Source organism: Arachis hypogaea, chromosome 1 (genome assembly GCF_003086295.3).
Source record: "Arachis hypogaea cultivar Tifrunner chromosome 1, arahy.Tifrunner.gnm2.J5K5, whole genome shotgun sequence".
Classification (NCBI taxonomy): domain Eukaryota; kingdom Viridiplantae; phylum Streptophyta; class Magnoliopsida; order Fabales; family Fabaceae; genus Arachis; species Arachis hypogaea.
This window is the reverse complement of record NC_092036.1, coordinates 100,335,487-100,354,974: the sequence shown is the minus strand read 5'-3', so window position 1 is coordinate 100,354,974 and position 19,488 is coordinate 100,335,487. Positions and strand designations below refer to the sequence as shown.

Here is a 19,488-nt window from a genome sequence, read left to right as displayed (position 1 = left end):
CTGCTATCAGATATCTGGAACGTGGTGTTCTCCAATAATGCATGTATGAATAACATATCGTAGTGATTTTCAATTTCTCATGTGTTTCGAATACCATAATATATTTAATTTTGTCATGTTACAATAAAAAATAAGCCAAGCCATTTGTGATATATGTTTAACTTGATTCAATAACGGTTGAATTGAGTAAGATAGTAAACTGAATTTGACATTAAGAATTGAACTCATATACTAAGTGGATTAAATTTTAATTTAAAACAACAAATTTCGATTGGGTAAATAAGTAACTCATATAGTTCAAATGAGTTATAGCTTAAATAGCGTAGTTTTTCCATATTCATTTAAGAAGTTGCAGGTTCAAGTTTTTCTATCTTTGATAAAAAAAAAAACAAAAAATAAATAATTTATCTGTATAAATAAATATTAGGATTCAAATTTTATTGAGTATATAGTTGTTCATTGGTTAATAATTAACGAAGATCAGATGTGTAAGTTAACAATTAGCTTGAAGTTTTTTGTAAGTACAAATTTTGATTATAGTTAAATTTTGGTCATGTAAATTTCGAATTTTTCTATTACTATTTAACGTAAATAATAATTAGTGAACATTCCGATGTACGACAAATATTTATTTAATTTATGTTTTTATTAGCATTTCTTAATTTTATTCTTTATTTAATTTATATGAAAATCATTAGGAGCCGTAAGTCATTCTTTTGATTATTCTCTTAATTTTTAAATAAAAAATTTGTATTTTTTATCTTTTCAATGTTTTAAAAAAATAATATATTTAAATTTTTACTTATTTAAATATTAGAAGATAAATTAAATCTTTTAATTATTAGTCATATTTTATTATTCTAAAATAAGAATTTTTAATGGATATTTAATTCATTAAAATAATAAAATGTATATATTTTTTTTGCAAATCATATTAAGTAGAGTTGATACCCAATAAAAGAAAAATAAAAATTTGATTTATTAGAATGATTGAAATTATTTGCGTATAATTTTAAAAAATTTCTTTTTGTAAAATATTTTAACGAGAGGTACTACTGGTTCTAGAACCCGCCGCATCAACAATTTTAACATTAGGATACTAGTTGTAATATAATATAATATAATGATATTATTTTTTAGATTTTATTTCTTGATAGATATTTGATGAATAATTAATTTAAACAATGAGATGTATATATTTTATTTATATATTATATTAGTTAAGGTTAATATACAATAAAAGAAAGATATCTATTAGATTTATTAGAATGATTGATAATTAGTAAAATTTTAGCATTAAATATTAATTTTTGTATAATTCTAAAAAATACTTTTCTAAAATATTATTAAAGATAGAGTTATATATATTAGCATTAGAAGTTTAGAATGCGCCACGTCAATATTTTTGTAATCAGAATATTATATGTTGTAAGATAATGATAATATAATAATATTATTTATAAATTTTATTTTTTAATGGATATTTAACTAATTAATTCAATCAATGATATGTATATATTTTATTTGCAAATCATATTAATTAAGGTTGATATACAATAAATACATTCCTAAAATATTTTGAGAAAAAGAGATATGCATATTAATATTAGAATATGCTACGTCAATATTTTTTGTGTTATAATGTTATCTATTATAAGATAAGATAATATAATATAATAATATTATTTGTAGATTTTATTCCTTAATAGATATATGACTAATTAATTCAAATAATGAGATGTTGCAAACTATGTTAATTCAAATTGACACACAACAAAAGAAAAATATATATTAGATTATTAAAATAATTGATAATTAGTAAAATTTTAGTCATTAAATGTCAATTTTGTATAATTAATTACAAAAAAGATACTTTCTTAAAATATTTTGAGAAAAAATAGGTATTTATACTGACATTAAAATACGCTACGTCAGTATTTTTAACGTCAGAATATTATGTATTATAAGATAATATAATAATTTTTTTGCGACAGAATACTGCATGCTTTAAGATATTATATAATGATAATATAATAATATTATTTGTAGGTTTTAATCCTTATACTACTAGAAAAATCACTTTTAGCGGTCATTTATTTTGCTTTTAACAGCAATTAGACATTAGTTGTCTTACACTTTGTCGTTAAAAGGTTTTAACGTTAACTGGTAAAGACTTTTTTAATAGCCACAAAAAATAACTCTAAGATTGCAATATTATTCACTTTTAGTGACCATTACTATTGTTGCCAAAACCTATTTACCAACAATTTATATGGCCACTAAAAATAATTCTAAAATTGTAATGTTATTCACTTTTAGTTGTCATTATTATTGCTACTATAATTTTGAAGCTTTTTTAATTATACTCACTTTTTAGAAATATCAACTCATCCTTTTTCTAAAATTTCAAATTATTTTTTACTAAATGATTATTATTATTGTATATAATATAAATATACTAAAATTAATTACTACAAAATGAAATATTTCATTAGATTCAAAATATCTATATACAAATTTCTCTTAAAAAATAATAAAATATGATCAAATTTAAATAACACAAATATTACAAGTCTATCATCAATGATGAATACATAGCTAATGATAAAAAATAAATGAGTATTTTAAACAACAAAAATTCACCAACTACACATTACTTAGAGAAATTTAAGTATCAAAGACTCTAATATCATCTCACATATTTTGTCGATGATAGTAAAGGATAGCAAGTTGTTAGGTAAACAAAAACAGATTAAAAAAGCTTAAAAGCGGACCAGTCTTGAAGGGAGCAACCTAGCAGTCCAACTTTCAATCTCTTTGACACCAACATCAAAACGAGGACTGATAACTCACATTTGTTCAGTCTTCCTTTCAATTCAACCACAATTCTTTTACCCCTGTGGTCATCAACATGCTCAAAATCGCCAATGTACCCTAACAGGCATAATTAACTAAATGTTACAATTCTACGACCAATCCTGTTACAAAATCACTTGTTCTATTAGAAATAAAAGAATATATAGTAAGCATGTAGGATGCATTTACAAATTAGCACACCTAATATACAAATCCTAGTGAGTTTGGATGAGTGGTCAGAAAAGGAAAATGTGGGGAAGAGAAAGAAAATGTCCCACATTCTATTAATATACTAAGGTTCATAATTTACATGTCCAACTAGAAATGTCTTCCAGGAGAATGAAGCATTCCAAGCCAATAATCACAACTGCATTATAAAAGATAAAAATGACACATTCTTTAACAATATCCCCTGAGTTACTCAGTGACTACACAAGCAAGAGTAGCTGAAACATGAATAAAATGACTTATATATTAACCATGACAAGCATGTGGATATAGGGTATCAGAACAACCTACCTGTCAAATATATCAATGTAGTTGTGTAATTCTGACTAAAGAAGTGCACATATTGTGTTAAGCAATTCTTCTTAGCATGTCCCACTACTGCGGTAATAAGATAAGGGAAATTCAACACTTGTGTGTGCCAATCACCAACACATTTCTTAACAAATTTCACTATCACTAATTTAAGTCCTCTTTGTATAACAAAATGTTTGGAAAGTCACACACCGTAAAATTTCATGAGCAACGACTAAAAACAAAAAAATGTTGGATAAAACAAAGAAAATGGTTAAAATATTAACTTTGTATTATATATTAGGGTCGATTTAACAATTTTACATGATTTTTGCTCAAATTCAAAATCATTTCCACAACCAAATTCAAACATAATTCACTAATATGTTCCTCTTTTATGTATATATATAAATCAAAGAAACTTATTAGAGTAAACATATTTACACCAAAAGTATTTATTGACTAATTATTTATAAATTTGCGAGTTTTACATTCTATCCACCTAATAATTAAGAATTTTGCCCCTAAAATTCGCTCTCCAATATTAATTCAGTTACCTATTCACATCTCTCCTTCGTATACACAACATTATAAACTTAACCGACTTCAAACCTATACCGTATTCATTCGTTTCACTCTTAGTTTCGTCTAGCTCTTTCTCATTAGTTATTCAGATATCTAACTTGCCTCATCTGTTATAAAACCTTCCTCAACTCTAATATCTCTAAAACTCCCAACACCTTCCAATTCCTCTTCAAGTTCATCATTCAAAACTCATCCATTCCTTCTATCATTCATCAACTTCTTACATATTCTATATAATCCCTCAATCAACCAATCAATTCACAATCAAAATATTACCACTCACTCAATCCAACACTAATCATATTCATTTACATCTCAACCACTTTCCTTTATCATCCTCACTAATAACAATATTCAACACCAACAATTACATCTCATATGCATTAACTTATCAATTCACTCAACAATTCCCAACCCAACATAAATCTCATTAATATTTACCAACCCCATCAATCCTCATCATGCCAATGTTCACATATACTTAATCATATTGATCACCTTCTCAATCATTCAATCAATTAATCACATCATCCTCCTTCAGAGCATTCAAGTCTATCTTATGGTTACCCTCTAAATACCCCGTTTTGCACCAACTTGTTATCAAAGCCAATCCTACACTTGTTACTATATCCGCAACCCATTCCAAGTAAATCTAATCTCACAGTCGCAATCAAACTTAGTTACTTGGAAATCATTATCTGTATTGACCTGTTAAACCCTTCTGGCACATAAAACCTAAAGTATTTCTAATCATCCCCTACTACTCCTCATTGCAACTATCTGGTGTCAACATTATCGTAAGCTTCTACTGCGCCACTCTGATCTCAAATCACTAAGGACTTACTTATCTATTAATGTCAACTAAAACTCTCCTTGAATTCTCTTTACCTCACTAACTAAATGTAGCCCACTTCACTAGTGCAACCACAAAGTCTATCGTATCACCTAGCTCGCGTCCACAAAACCTTGAATTCTCCTGATATATTTTATCAACAAAGTTTTTTCAAAATGCAAAAACATGGTATTTAGGGCTGGAGAATCTAGCTTTCGCCTTGCTCATCTCGTCGAAGCGACTAAGGCAGTACTTTCAAAGTTACCAAATTGTGAACTACACGGATCAACCCATCAGGCAAGTACCACAGAAACCCGACCTGGCCGAAAGAATAATGACCTGGCTCGTGGAGCTACGACAATCTGACATTGCATACCAGCAAAGGATCGCTATGAAAGCCCAAGTCATAGCAGATTTTCTAGCCGACATGGCCAACCGGGATGTCGACCTCCCTTTTTAACGGTGGGACGGAGCTTCCAAGCGAACCTCAGGAGGAGTGGGGGTAATCTTGTAAAATTTAAAAGGGCTTCTCTACAAACAATCCATCAAATATGAGTTTTTGGTATCGAACAACCAGGCAGAATATGGAATCGTCATTGCAGGGCTAAACTTAGCTAAAGAGCTGGGGGTCAAGATCTGATAGTCAAGAGTGATTCTCAAGTCTTCACATTGCAAATCAATGGCACATACCAAGCCTAGCCCCTACTCCAAAAGTATCTGGAGAAGACTAAGGAGCTATGTGAAAGTTTTGTTAAAGTGATAATCCAACACGTCTCCTGGGAATGGAACATTAGGGCAGATTTACTGTCGAAATTAGCAAGCACCCATTTCTCGGGGGGAACCACTCCCTCATTCATGAGGCAATCAGGTATCAATCTGTGACCCTGGTTCTAGACCTTCAAGAAATCCCTGACTGGACAACCCCAATCAGGTGACACTTTGAGGAAGGTGAGCTTCCCAATGACGCGACAGAGCAGAAGCGAATAAAGAGGGAAGTAGCCAAATACACCATAGTCCAGGGGACTTTATACCAAAGAGGAACTCCCCAACACCTTTTGAAATGTCTTGATCTCGATTAAACGAAGTATGTGTTTAGGGTATTTCACGAAGGGTGCTGCAACCGTCACATGAGAGGAAAGGCTTTGGCTCAAAAAGTAATAAGAGCCAGTTACTACTGGCCCACGATAACCCATGACCCGATGTAGCTCGTCAGGTCGTGTGCCAAATGCCAGGAGAGCGACAATTTCCAAAAAATCCCTTCAGAAGAGTTATCACCCATCACGGCTTCCCGATCATTTGCCATATGGGGAGTCGATCTCATGGGTCCATTTCCAACAGCCCTTGGGCAACTCAAATACCTCATAGTGGCCATCGACTACTTCACCAAGTAGATCGAGACCGAGACTCTAACCACAATAACGACTTCCCAATGTAGAAAATTCTTTTGGAGACAGATAATAAATTATTTCAGCATTCTGGAAGCAGTCATCTCCAACAATGACACGCAATTCACTAATAAAAGGTTTCACATCCTCCTTGAGGGGATAGGGATCTAGAAACACTTCTCCTCGGTCGAACACCCCAAGCCAATGGTCAGGTCAAAGCCACCAACAAGGTGATCCTAAAAGGCATCAAGAAGAGGTTAGAACAGAGAAAAGGCAATTGGGCAGAAGAGTTTGGATCAGTCCTTTGGTCCTACTGCACCACTCCACAGTTAGCAATGGGAGAAACACCTTTCTACCTAACTTACGGCACGGAGACAGTAATCTCAGTGAAAATCAGAGAACCCAGTCCCAGATTCCTTATCGGGACCCTCGACCGAGAAGTGGAATTAGATTTGCTGGACGAAGTTCAGGAGCTAGCTCACCTAAGGGAGGCAGCCCTCAAACAGCGACTATCTCTCAGGTACAACCGAGGCGTGAATAAGCAAGCTTTCAATGTAGGGGATCTGGTATTGCGGCAAAATGATATAGGAGCCCAAAAGCCTGGCAAAGGAAAGCTAGTGGCAAATTGAGAGGGACCCTACCGTATCCGCGAAGTGTATGGCAAAGAAGCTTACCAACTAGAATGACTTAATGGCTCCATCATCCCCAGAACTTAGAACGTCGTCAACCTCAAGAAATTCTACTCGTAAGAGGTATAATTCATAAACATTGAAGCTTTTCTATGTAACTTTACTAGGGGTGGCAAAGCGGGCCGGCTCCCAACCCGCCCGCCTAGGCCTGCCCCATAAACGGGGTGGGCCGGATCTTCCCGCCAACTAAGATGGGTTTAAAATGCTAGCCCACCTCGCTTTAATGCGGATTGGCAGGTCGGTGAGCTAGTCTACTTGAGTCTTTTTTTTTGAAAAATAAAATTCATTAAAATTAACCAAAAAATAATAATTAAAAAACTTAATACAAATAAAAAATAGTAAAATTATAATATAAATTTTTTCACTATCTTTTTTTAATTTTTAACTTTAATAAAATTGTTCAAAATAATATTTGTCAATAAAACCATCTTTATTTTAAAAAATAAGTCACATAATTTGAGCAAATATACGAAATCGTAAAATAAAATAAATAAAGTTAATAACTAAAAGAAGAATTAAAACAAAAACAAAAAAAGTGTTTGAAAATTCTATAATTATTAATTTTATAATAGTAATCATTCTTTTATTTAATAAAAAAATAAAAAATAAAAATCTTTGACCCAGCGAACTGTCCCGCCCCGCCTCGCCAATTTGGCGGTGCAGGTTTGGTAGATTTTTTTAGTTTGGTGGGCTCCAAATCCTAGCCCGACCAGCCCTTTTAGCGGGTCGGCCCTACGGGTTCAACCCGTTTTGCCACCCCTAAACTTTACACGTTTTCTTTAGTTACTTTGCCTACTTGGGGTACTATTTCCTCACCTTTCGAACCATCCAAGCCAAAGGAAGATTTTAACGAGGCCCAAATAATAAAACAAAGTTTTAAGTTATTCTCTCTTCTTTAAGCAATTAAATTCGTATGGTTACCCTCTTATATTTTGTTAGATAGCACATTTTGAAATTAAAAGTAGAAAATATAGCATCCCAAGACTGATCAACCCAGAGACCACAATAAAAAACATTCTAAGCGGATAACCAAACTTGAAACGACACTTGCGAAAGAAAGAGATACCTTAAAACACAGTCTCAAAATAAGTTGGCCCTGGGGCACACATCAAAATACATAGGAAATATAAAAATAAATGGAGGGGGAGTAGCTATGCCCTTTTCTCAAGGTTCAGGTCCACAATCTGCCCATCACGGATTATCTTGAAGGCGTCAATACGAGAAACATCGAAGTCAGGAGCGAGGAGAGTAACATGTGACTTCAGGGACTCCTTGGTGGCAGAGATAGCCTCCTTTTCATTCTGAACAATTTCTTTGCTTCTCTTTCTCATTGTATCTGCGACATCCTCGGTAGCCTCCATCTTTTTCTCAGCTTTCTCCACTCAATGCTTCGTCTTAGCGACCTCTGCCCTCAGCAGCGTCTCAAGATCACTAAGGCATTGAATCTCATCCCTAGCCTCCTTAGCCAACTTCTCAGCCTTGGCCTTGGTCATTTCAGCTGACTCCTTTTTCTGGCAGGCCGTCACTAGGTCCACCTGCGCCTGACAAAGCTTGTCATCCAGAACTCAGGATTGCCCCAGAACTATTTCTGTCTTATGCAACACCGTACCTAAACAAAGCAGGGAACGGTAAACCCACTTCGCCTGAGTGGCCAAGTCACAATCAGCAAAAAACTCTTTTCTCCTCGAAAGCAAGTGCTCATCCATGAAAGTTGGGGCATTGAAAGCCTTTTCCATAAAATAAAAATAAAAATAAAAATAAAAATAATTTGAGCTTTGAATACCTGACAAGTGTAGTAGATTAATGTAGATAGATGATTATTTGAAAAATAAATGTTTTCTATTGTGGTTGAAAGGTTATATTTATTGGTGATTGGTTGTTTACTGAATTTTTGGTAAAATTGATTGGTTTTGTTGATTTTGGATTTTAGATTGAAAATGATAATGACTGGTTTTGAATGTCAGATTTGGACATGTTGACTTGAAATATTGGTTTTGTTGAGTTGGGGCTGAAAAGAGGAGACCCGTGATGGGTGGCAAACTCTAGTTTTTACGGGAGGTGCTGCCAGAATTTTTCTAAGAATTTGAAGGAATTTTGGTTATGATTTCAAAAATGAATTTGATTTGAATTAATTATCAGAAGGAATGAGTTTTGAGTACTTTTACAGATTTTAAGGAGAATCGGATTTCCTTAATTTGGTCAAATGTGATTTTAATTTGTTTGATTTTTAATATAACGAAAAAACATTTGATTAACTAGTTAAAGACTTTAAAATAGTAATTTAAGTATAATTTCAAGGATTTGGGAATAAGTGAGTAAGTTTGAAGTTTGTAAGAACCGTGATTAATCGAACCGGTGAATTAAGTGATTATGTTGTCCAAATTCGGTTCCAAAAAGTTAGAATGAGAATTTGAGGTTTTAAACATCATTTTTGGACTCAGTGGGTCTTTCTAAGTCAGAAAATGTGTTTTCTACAAAAAAAATCGTGAAAAATCGTAAACCAGCAGTTGAACCAGTTGAACCGGTCAAGTCTGTCCGGTGCAGCGCGAGAAAAAGTAGAAACAGTGAAAACCTTAGAAAAATATTAGAAATAGAAAACCGGGCTTTAATTTTAAAGGTTTGGCTCGAAGTTGGGCCAAACGAGTTAAAAACGCTAACGGGTTGGACCGAGCCCAAGCCTAACATATATAAGGGTTCATAATGAACCCAATCACTCATAACACACTCAAACACACACACACACCCAGCTGAAAGAGAAGGGGGAGAAGAGAATCCTAGAGCACTATTCATCATCTCTTTCCCAAGCTCATATCTTGAGCTACGGTGCTCCGATTTGCGTGCCGTCAGCTGTTACGCATTCCTTGTGAAGAGCTTTATAAAACTCATCCAAGAAATTGGTAAGAAAAACTCGAATCCCTCTCAGTTCTCCTCCTCAAAATTTTGGGTATCTAGGGCTTGGGATTAAGTGAGTTTTTTGTGATTCTTGGTGTTTAGGTTCACTCTAATCCTTGCTTAACTTTGGGTTTCGACATCCAAATCTGTTGGGAAAGATAAGAGGCTTTGAACTCTTGTGAACTTTTGATTTATGTTGAGCCCTAGGTTGATTTTATGGTGATTTATATGTATGTAGCTTGATTATTGTGAGTTTGGAGCTTGTTGGTGCTTGTTGGAGTTACATTGGTGGTTGGATTTTGGTTGAAAGCTCATTTGGTTCATATTGGGAATCGTCCAAGGTATGGTTTCAGTTTTCTCTATGTAGTATATAATATTCATGGACACTTAGGCTAGTAACCCATAGGATAGGATTGGATTTTGAATGGTTGATGAGTTGTTGGATGTTATTGTGTGATTATGTATGATGAAATGATGATTTTGAGTTTGATATTGATGATTGATATGGATATGATGAGAATGAACAATTGTGAAGTTGAGAAGTGATTTGTGTTGATATATATATGATATTGATGTTGATGAATTGGTAATGTAGTTCGAAAATTGTTATTGAGGTTTGATATATGTGATATATTGATGTTGGTGTTGTGGATGAGAAAAGATAAAGGAAAAATGTGGTAAGCTTGGTGTAATATGACATAGAGGGTTAAACTGATGAAAAGTGGAGCTTGGATTGGGTTGGGTTGGTTTTGGTTGTGTTTTACAAAAAAATTGTGGAAATTGTGATTTTGGGTAAAAGTTAGTTTTTGGTGATCTTTGTCTGATCATAACTTTTGCCTTGGTTTTCAAAATTGGTTGAAGTTTGTTTAGAATTAAAGATCTTTGAAACACATTTAAATCGATATAAAGTTTGTGAAATTTGGAATTTTGTAGAGGAAGTTATGATCATTCAAAGTTGGTGTTGAAAATCTGAAATTTTGCAAAGTTACAGAATTTTATGTTTTCTGGTATGTGCGCATCACAGCCTTGTACGCGCACACACTATGCAAAAATTATGACCTTTGCGCACGCACAGATCTGTGCGTCCGTACACACAGAGACAGGCAGTCTGCTTGTAACGCTGGCACAGCTTGTGCGCGCGCACACCAATGAGAAATTGCAACTTGTGTGTACGCACAGATCTGTACGCACGCACACATTGAGGAGGCCAGTCTGTTGGAGGCGCTGGCATAGGTTGTGCGAGTGAACAGATTTTGAAAGTTTTGGTATCTGTGCGTACGCACACTTTTAAAAATTTTCCTGGGCGTGCGCACGCACACTCCTGTACGGATGCACACGCCCTGTTTCTCAAATTTTGCTTTGTTTTCAACTATTCTACCTCCCCAACAAGGTTGTAAGATTCTATAACACCTTTTTAAGATTTTTGGGCATTTTTTGGATACTTAAAAGTGGGAAAGGGTTTAATGGTTTTAGACGATATTATTTGGAAAATTTAGAAAAACGGAGGCCTAAGGTTCTGGCGTACTGAAGGTGGGTCAATATTAGGTGGTGAATGGTTGATGAATGAGATAAGGATTAAGGAACTGTTGAGTTCGGAACTGAAATGTGAATGAACAGTGGTTGAAAAGAGTCGAGGGCTCTGAATGAAGTGATGGATCCATTTTGTACAAAAAAAATGTTTTTTTGAAAAACCACTGCACTACTTTTCATTGAGATTATGAGACGCTATGCCCCCGGCAGGGGCCGAGGTTGGATCCCGCCTGTCGAGGTGGCGGCGGCGGCGTAAGGGCGGTGGTTCATCCCGCTTACGCTTAGATGTGAGGTCGGTGGCAATAGATTCTGCTCGCATCCCTTCGAATCATCAGAGCGTACAGGCGCAAAACCCTGGATAGTGATCCAAGCACTATATCTCGGAGGTTCCCACACCATGATTTTGAAGGGCAACATCTCCATGGAGATGTGTCGGGTTGGCAATTGAACCGACAATGTGATATCACAGCCAGTAGGACAGGCATTCATGTGCATCTTCTATCTGTTTGTATGCTTTGTCGACTTGAGATTGTCTGCCTATTTGTATAATATGTCTAATTGCTACTTGACTTATTTGCTTATTATGCTCCTACTTGTGTTTTACTTGCATTGTAAATAATCGTGTTTTCTACTGGGATTAAGGGGGTTCGGAAGGCGATGGCGATGGGATCGCATGGAGGATCGGTTGGTGAAGACTGTGGGGCAGTGGTGTTTGATTAAATTAGAAATCCCTTAAGATAGATTACCCTTTTTGGTGTTATGGTTTAAGTTTTGTTAAGACTCTACATATTATGCTTATTCGTTTTAGAATGCTTTAAGCTAGAATTATTGTGATGGATTTAGAGTCTAGGATTGCCTTTGGCGTTTCGGGGTCTTATATCCTACATCACTGGCATTGTTACCATACTGAGAACATCCGGTTCTCATACCATATCTTGTTGTGCTTTTCAGATGCAGGTCGTAACCCACCTCGGTGAGTTGTTTGGTTGGTGACATGAGCGGAGGATCTGTATACTTCTTTTGAGTCCTTTGATTTTTTTTGTATATGGCAATCACTTTTGTATTTTGTTGGGCCTAGAGGCTTGTATTTGATAGAACAAAACTTGTATAAGCTATTTTTTTACTGACTGTATATGGCTACCCGGCTTAAACTCCGCGAGTCGTGGCTAGTTTCTTATGATATTATATACTTATCTTTTGTTATCTTATATCGGTTCCTTGTTACTTAAGTTAGTAGCTTCGATAGTACGCTTTGCAGTTTTCAAATCCTATTTTTGAGCTATATCCTTCATCGGGCTTCTAGATATTATTAATTTCTTCTATATAATATATGTATACGCTTAGAATTGTCATAACCTTTGATTAACATTTGCTTTACGACACAAGGTAAGGCTTAGGCTAATTAGGGTGTTACAAAGTTTGTGCTTGAATTAAGATGTAATTAGTGACAATTGGTTTGATGGAGGTTTGACGGTGATTTCAATATTGAGAGAGAGGATAATGATTGAGTATGATTGAGGTATGGTGATGAATGAGATAAGATTGAGAATGATGTGACTATTGATGAATTATGAGTGAATTATTCATATGGCTTATGAATTTGAATTATCTGATACACGAGTTTTCCTGGGTAGACGCAGTGACTTGCCACCACTTGCAATAGGTTGAGACTCGATACTCTGTTGACCCTCTATCGCAAGATGTGACCGAGCACTTTAACTCCTCGGGTTCCCCCATGACATGCATATATATATATATATATATATATATATATATATATATATATATATATATATATATATATATATATGAATTTTGAATATTCTATTATTAAGCTTGGAGTTTGACTCCATGAAATATTATTGAGCTTGGATTTTGACTCCATGAAATATTATTGAGCTTGAAATTTGACTTCATGAAATATTATATTTGATTTTGGAGTTTGACTACATGGATATTATTTTTGAGCTTGGGGATGCGCGCACAGAGGAACTGTTCAATAGTTAACTACCAAGACATATCGGGTTGGCTATATAATCGACATATGAGACTCATCAGCCATAGGACAAGCATGCATTATATGCATTTGTATGTTTTGATTGAGTGTGCATTTGTTTTGGTTTGTCTAATTGCCTAGCCATGTTTATCTGCTACTTGTTTTATTTATTATACCTGAATCCTATCTGTGATTTCTTTGTTTGTCTTGTATGTGTATGTTTATCTGAGAGACCCTTTTTGGTGGAGGCGTGATGAGGGTAGTTTCTGGTATGTGGTAATTAAGGTTGAGGCATGTAGACTAGGTGTTGCCTGAGTATTCTAATGTATGTATTGTTTGGATAGGAGTGAGCGAGGTAAGTTGGATAAGAAGTCCCTAGACACGTCCTTGGTCCTTTACATTTCTTTAAACCAATCGCCTTACTGAATTGTAAAGTAAAGAAAACTTCTTTACGATCTTTTAAATTAGGTTTTCTCTATAAAATTTTTTCCAAACGATTATTTCAAGGATAAACTATTTTATAATGAAATTAATTCTATTTGTAAGTATTTCTTTGCTTGATGGTATTCTCGTTCCTACTGAGAATGTGTGGTTTGTTCTCACCCCAAAATTTTCCACCCTTTCAGTGACACAGGTTCGAAGACTCAGTTTGAAGCTGCGGGCGATTATTGAATTTATTTATGAGTTAAATTACTTTCATAGAATTCTCTCACTTATTGTTTAAGATTTTTATTTTATACATAGGGATATGTGTTGTATTTGAGTTTTATTTTGATTTACTTGTATAAGATTTATTATTATTAATAATTATTTGATTATCATTATTTGGTGATCTTTGATATATGATTTTTAATGAATTGAAAACAAAATTTTCTGGCATTTTCTTAAAGATTGAAACGTGATATCGAACGAAAGGCTCAATATTAAATAGTTAATAAAAAAACAGGTTAGTAACGCCTTACTTTTGGTATAATGTAATACCCTCAATATCAGAATGTCATGCTTCCAGCTACGCCACTCTGATAGCAAGAAGTATTAAGACGACTTCAAATCCTTTATAATAAAATATGAGCTTTTGACTCGAAACCATATCGCTGTTTTCTTTGAAAAATCAAAAAAATACTTTATCTTAAAAACAAACAAGCATATACATATATACAAAAGCTCTTACATAAGTAGCCTATGAATATACATACAGAACATACAATTTCTATAACTCTTACAAAATATAATATTGATGACGACGAATAAATAAATAATAACTAAAACAACATCGAATAAGCAAAACGTAATAAAACTCTTCGTGAGCCTCGTCATCCATCTCCTGAAAAGATAAAGCGGTAGGGGGTGAGAACCTAACCACACGATCTCATCATGGAGTTTCAGAATTGTCAAAGAAAGATACTTAATAAAAAAATCGTTTTCAAACTCAGTGATTATCGTATGAATCCTTTGAAAAACTTATAGTTTAACCATAAAAAATTCAAAACCTTTTTAAAAGAAATTAGTTAATTATCCAAAAATTCAAACTCACTTTTTAGATGAAAGAATCTTAAAAGTTGCCTAATAGTATGAATGACCAACCTGTTCCAAACATAGGTTCATTAAATCTATGCTGAACCAGCTTGTTTAATTTAAATAAAAAATTATGTATAATAACAATAATAATAATATTTTTTATTTAAATTATATTATTTTGTTAATTTTGTTTTTTTAAGGAGAGAAAGATAGAAAAAATAGAGAATGAGAGAAAAGAAAGAGAAAGATAAAAGATGAAGAATGAGAATGTGAGTGAGAGTTTATTAATTTTGGAAGAAAAATTAATTTTAATTGTAAAAAAATATTGGATGACATATTCTGATTTGTCAAATTACTAATATAAAATATAAATTATATATAAAGTAAAAATAGTAGCGAGAAATAAAAAAATGGAGAGAGGTAGATGAGAGAATTTGGAAAGGGAGTTTATTAATTTAAAAAAAAATATTTTCTCTTAATTTTAATAACAGAGTGTCATGTGACACATTTGATTATTAAATTAAATAGTAATATATGATATATAATATAGGTATATTTTAATTTCAATTTTAATATTTTAATTTTTTTAATTTTAATACAATTAAAGAATGTCATGTTGCGTATTTTGATTGTCAAATTAGTAATTAGTCATTGATATTGATAATGATATATAAAATAGATAGAGTGGTTTAGGGAATGAGAGAAATAGAGAAAAGAAATGGGAGGAGAGGAGAATTCTTTAATTCTGGAGGAAAATATTTGATTTCAATTGTAATAAGGGAGTGACATGTGGCACGTTTTGGTTGTAAAACTAGAAAAGAGGAGGGAAGAATTCTTTAACTTTAGAGAGAGATTTAATTTCAATTATAATGAGAGAGTGACATATGACATATTTTGTTCTAAAATTAATAAGGAGGAGAGGAGAATTTCTTAATTTTAAAGGAAAAGATTTGATTCCGATTACAATAAAAAAAGGTGATATGTGACACATTTCGATTGTAAAATTAGAGATGTATAATGGATAATAGATAATAGATATAATTAATATAATATGATATTTTACTTCAGAGAAGCAAATGCTTACACACGATATAACAATGGTAGAATTGTCTCGTACACTTAGCTTGTTTAAGAAACAATCAAATCAAATCATTTTCACACAAATTTTTCAGAAAATGATAGAAATACCAAGAAAAAGAAATTTTAGAAATGAAACTATTTTGTTGGTTTTTTGCAAATCGATGGTGGTTCGATATCTAATGGTCTAGTAACGAAACCTACTCCTCTTTTGTGGGTTCTCAAGCCAAAGATAATATCAATAGAAAATTTAAGATAAAAGGAAGGAAAAGATATAAAGGAAACTAAATAAGATGAAAAGAAAAGAGAAACTGAAGATAAAAGTTAAATGCATAAATGAGAATTGGAAAGAAAAAGTACAATAAAATAAAGAGAAATTGAAAGGAAAGGTGGAAGGAATATTTGGTTTTTGTCTGTGAATCCCTTTGCGTCAGGGTAGCATTAGGATGTTTAGAGTATTTGCCAAATGATTCCGATCCTTTATTCTAATTCTAAAACTCCTATTTATAAAGAGAATTATAATAATTAAGAAAATTACAAAAGAACCATAATAGAAGTTTATTTATAACTGCAAATACTTCTGACCAGTTGTAACCTCTGCATGAGTATGAGAGTATGAGAGTACGCAAGTTGCAAGTTACAGTTTCAGAGTACATAAGTTGTAACTTATGAGATATATAACTGGCACTTTTTTTAGCATATTATTCAACACGTCTTCATGATTTCTTCAATCATTACATGTCGAATTCCAACCAAGTTACTCCCCATTAGTGCATGGCCAATTTTATACACATATCGAAGAAAATATTTATTTTCAATCTAACAAATGTGAAGAAAGAAAATATAAATACTTAATAATATTCAATATTTTCAACGATCTCATTTTCAGCAAATTCTTTCTTCTTCTTCTTTTCTTCTTCTTTTATTTCTTTAATTTGTCTTACTCGTTCAGCAAGTTTAGACAAATCGAAAAAATCTTGACCAAATAATTTCTCTCGAATAGAAAACTTGAAACCATGTGCCACCAAATTTATAATTTCATTTTCAGGTAAAGAAATAGGACACTTATTTCTTATTAGTTTGAATCGAATTATGTAATCGTCAACAGACTCATTTCGAGATCATTTGACTTGACACAAATCATATATACTAATTTTCATATCTCCTCTGAAAAATTGTTCATGAAATGTTGTTTCTAATTCGACCCGAGAACAAATCGAATTTGGTTGGAGAGTAGAAAACCATGTAAATGCATGTTTGGTCAACGAAGAAGGAAAAAAATTTAATTTAAGATATTCATTAGTAGCAATTTGACCAATTTCAAACATATATCTTACTACATGTTTCACTGTGGATTCATCGCCTTCTCCAGAAAATATAGAAAGTGCCTTGGGAGCTTTCCATGCTTGAGGCAATTGTGCTTCTTGAATAAAATTAGGAAATGGTGAAACAAAACGAAGTTGTTTAGTAGATTCAATATGAAAACTACTCCTCTTCAATGTTTGAGTAACAATTTCTTCCGCATCATGTTGCCCCAGGCATTATTTTTCAATATCTTGAGGCGTATGTTGTCCCCATATATTATTTTCATCATCTTGAAGCAAAATGGTTGTTTGTCGAATTATTGAAGCCATGCTTATATCACCACCTCATCCAATTTTTGTAATAACATATTTTCCAAATTATGGTAACTCTTTCTTATTTCTTCTCGGATCATTGTGGTAAGAGAATTAGCCATATTTGATGATTCAAAAATATCATAACCATTAATCATGATTTTTTTTAAATATCCAACTTCACAGAATTTCAAAGTTGAATAGAGAAAATTTTTCTTTTCTAAATTTTGATCAACTTTACAAAGTTTTAAAGTTAAACAAAATTTTTCTTTCTCTATTAATACTTTTCTATAGAACTTGTCTCATTGAACGTGCCATTTTGTTTTGTCGATTTTTTACAAATCGATGGTGGTTCGATATCTAATGATTTAGGAGCAAAACCTACTCTTTTTTGTAGTTCTTAAGCCAAAGATAATATCAATAGAAAATTTAAGATAAAAGGAAGGAAAAGATATAAGGGAAACTGAATAAGATGAAAGGAAAAAAAAACTGAATATAAAAGTTAAATGCATAAATGAGAATGGAAAGAAAAAGTACAATAAAGTAAAGAGAAACTGAAAGGAAAGGTGGAAAGAATATTTGGTTTTCGTCTGTGAATCCGTTTGCGTTAGGGTAGCATTAGGATGTTTAGAGTATTTGCCAAATGATTCCGACCATTTATTCTAATTCTAAAACTCCTATTTATAAAGAGAATTCTAATAATTAAAAAAATTACAATAGAACCCTAATAGAAGTTTTTTCTTTTTTTAATAACTAAATATAACTGCAAATACTTCTGACCAGTTGTAACCTCTGCATGAGCATGAGAGTAGGCAAGTTGCAAGTTACAGATATGTAACTGACACTTTTTTTAGCATATTATTCAACACGTCTTCATGATTTCTTCAATCATTACATGTCGAATTCCAACCAAGTTGCTCCCTATTAGTGCATGGCCAATTTTATACACATATGGAAGAAAATATTTATTTTCAATCTAACAGAAACTATTTATTTATTTTCTTTTAAACTATAAGCAATATTAAATTTTCCGTATAAACGAATCCGTTTTTGTGATATTTGATTTCAACAATTATTTTATTTTCCGTGAGAAATTGACATTTTTATTGAAATTTTTTATTTGAATAAATAAAATAAATGTAATAATTACGAAAATAAATAATTATAAAATTAATTACCAATTTAAATTCTCCTACTTATTTTGTTTACAATGTAAACGGGATAAGACACATCAGCATGACAAGTGTCTATCTCGTTTACAGTGCAAACGAGATAAGGCACGTCCGCACCTATAAGAGGAAGTCATTCACAGCATCGTTCCAGATCCCAGTTTGACTTTGTCAACCACTTTCTCCTCTCTTTTAACCCTTATACTGTGATGGCGCGCAAGGCGGGGAACGACGGGGACATCAACAGGTTGAATGAGACGTCACATTACGTCGGAGCGGCCGACTTTAAGATTAGTTTTGTTTTGTTCGTTTAATCTAAGTATGTGGCCATGGTTAGGGTAGTCGCGAAGAACCAGAACGCAGTTTGCAGCTTTAGTAGTAGGTTTCTAGTAGGAACTTAGAGCTCTATTTTCTCATGGCAGTTTGTTACGAAATAATTATTAGTTTTGAACTGTATTTTTTCTTGTATTAGATTGTTACCGTTTATAACGTTCCATTTACGGTTTGGTTAATATACAATATGTAATCTAGAAACGTGTGTAAGTTAGAAATATAGAAATATGTTCTTAAGTAAAAGTAGATGTAAGTTATAAAGGAATATTTATTTAACTGTAATTTTTTTTGTATATAATAGTAAATTGACATATTTACAAAACTAGAGAAAATTGTCAAAAATAAATAAGAAATCATTTTATGGTTATTTCTTTATAAGGCTGATTAGGAGGAAGAGGGTCAGGCCTCGTCGGGAGAGGGCAGACGTCGAGTCTAACGAGGAGGCGGAGTACGACCGTCAGGAGGATTACGGAGACATCCCATAGAACAGA

At 32.8% G+C, this 19,488-nt stretch overlaps 1 protein-coding gene across 1 annotated transcript; it reads left to right on the top strand.

Annotated features, from left to right (window-relative positions):
• Positions 1 to 4,978: 4,978 nt before the first annotated feature.
• Positions 4,979 to 6,806, top strand: LOC140183763 (uncharacterized). The gene is made up of 3 exons (XM_072232741.1): positions 4,979 to 5,089; positions 5,998 to 6,179; positions 6,341 to 6,806. The coding sequence occupies exons 1-3, from the start codon at positions 4,979 to 4,981 to the stop codon at positions 6,804 to 6,806; spliced, it is 759 nt and encodes a 252-aa protein (XP_072088842.1).
• The last annotated feature ends 12,682 nt before the right edge of the window (positions 6,807 to 19,488 follow it).

Bases quoted from the DNA above. Each gene is read 5' to 3' on its own strand.
- LOC140183763 (XM_072232741.1), top strand. From the start codon at position 4,979: ATGGTATTTAGGGCTGGAGAATCTAGCTTTCGCCTTGCTCATCTCGTC. The intron at 5,090-5,997 runs GCAAGTACCACA...GACCCGATGTAG, and splicing joins TACACGGATCAACCCATCAG to CTCGTCAGGTCGTGTGCCAA. The intron at 6,180-6,340 runs GTAGATCGAGAC...TTGAGGGGATAG, and splicing joins GCCATCGACTACTTCACCAA to GGATCTAGAAACACTTCTCC.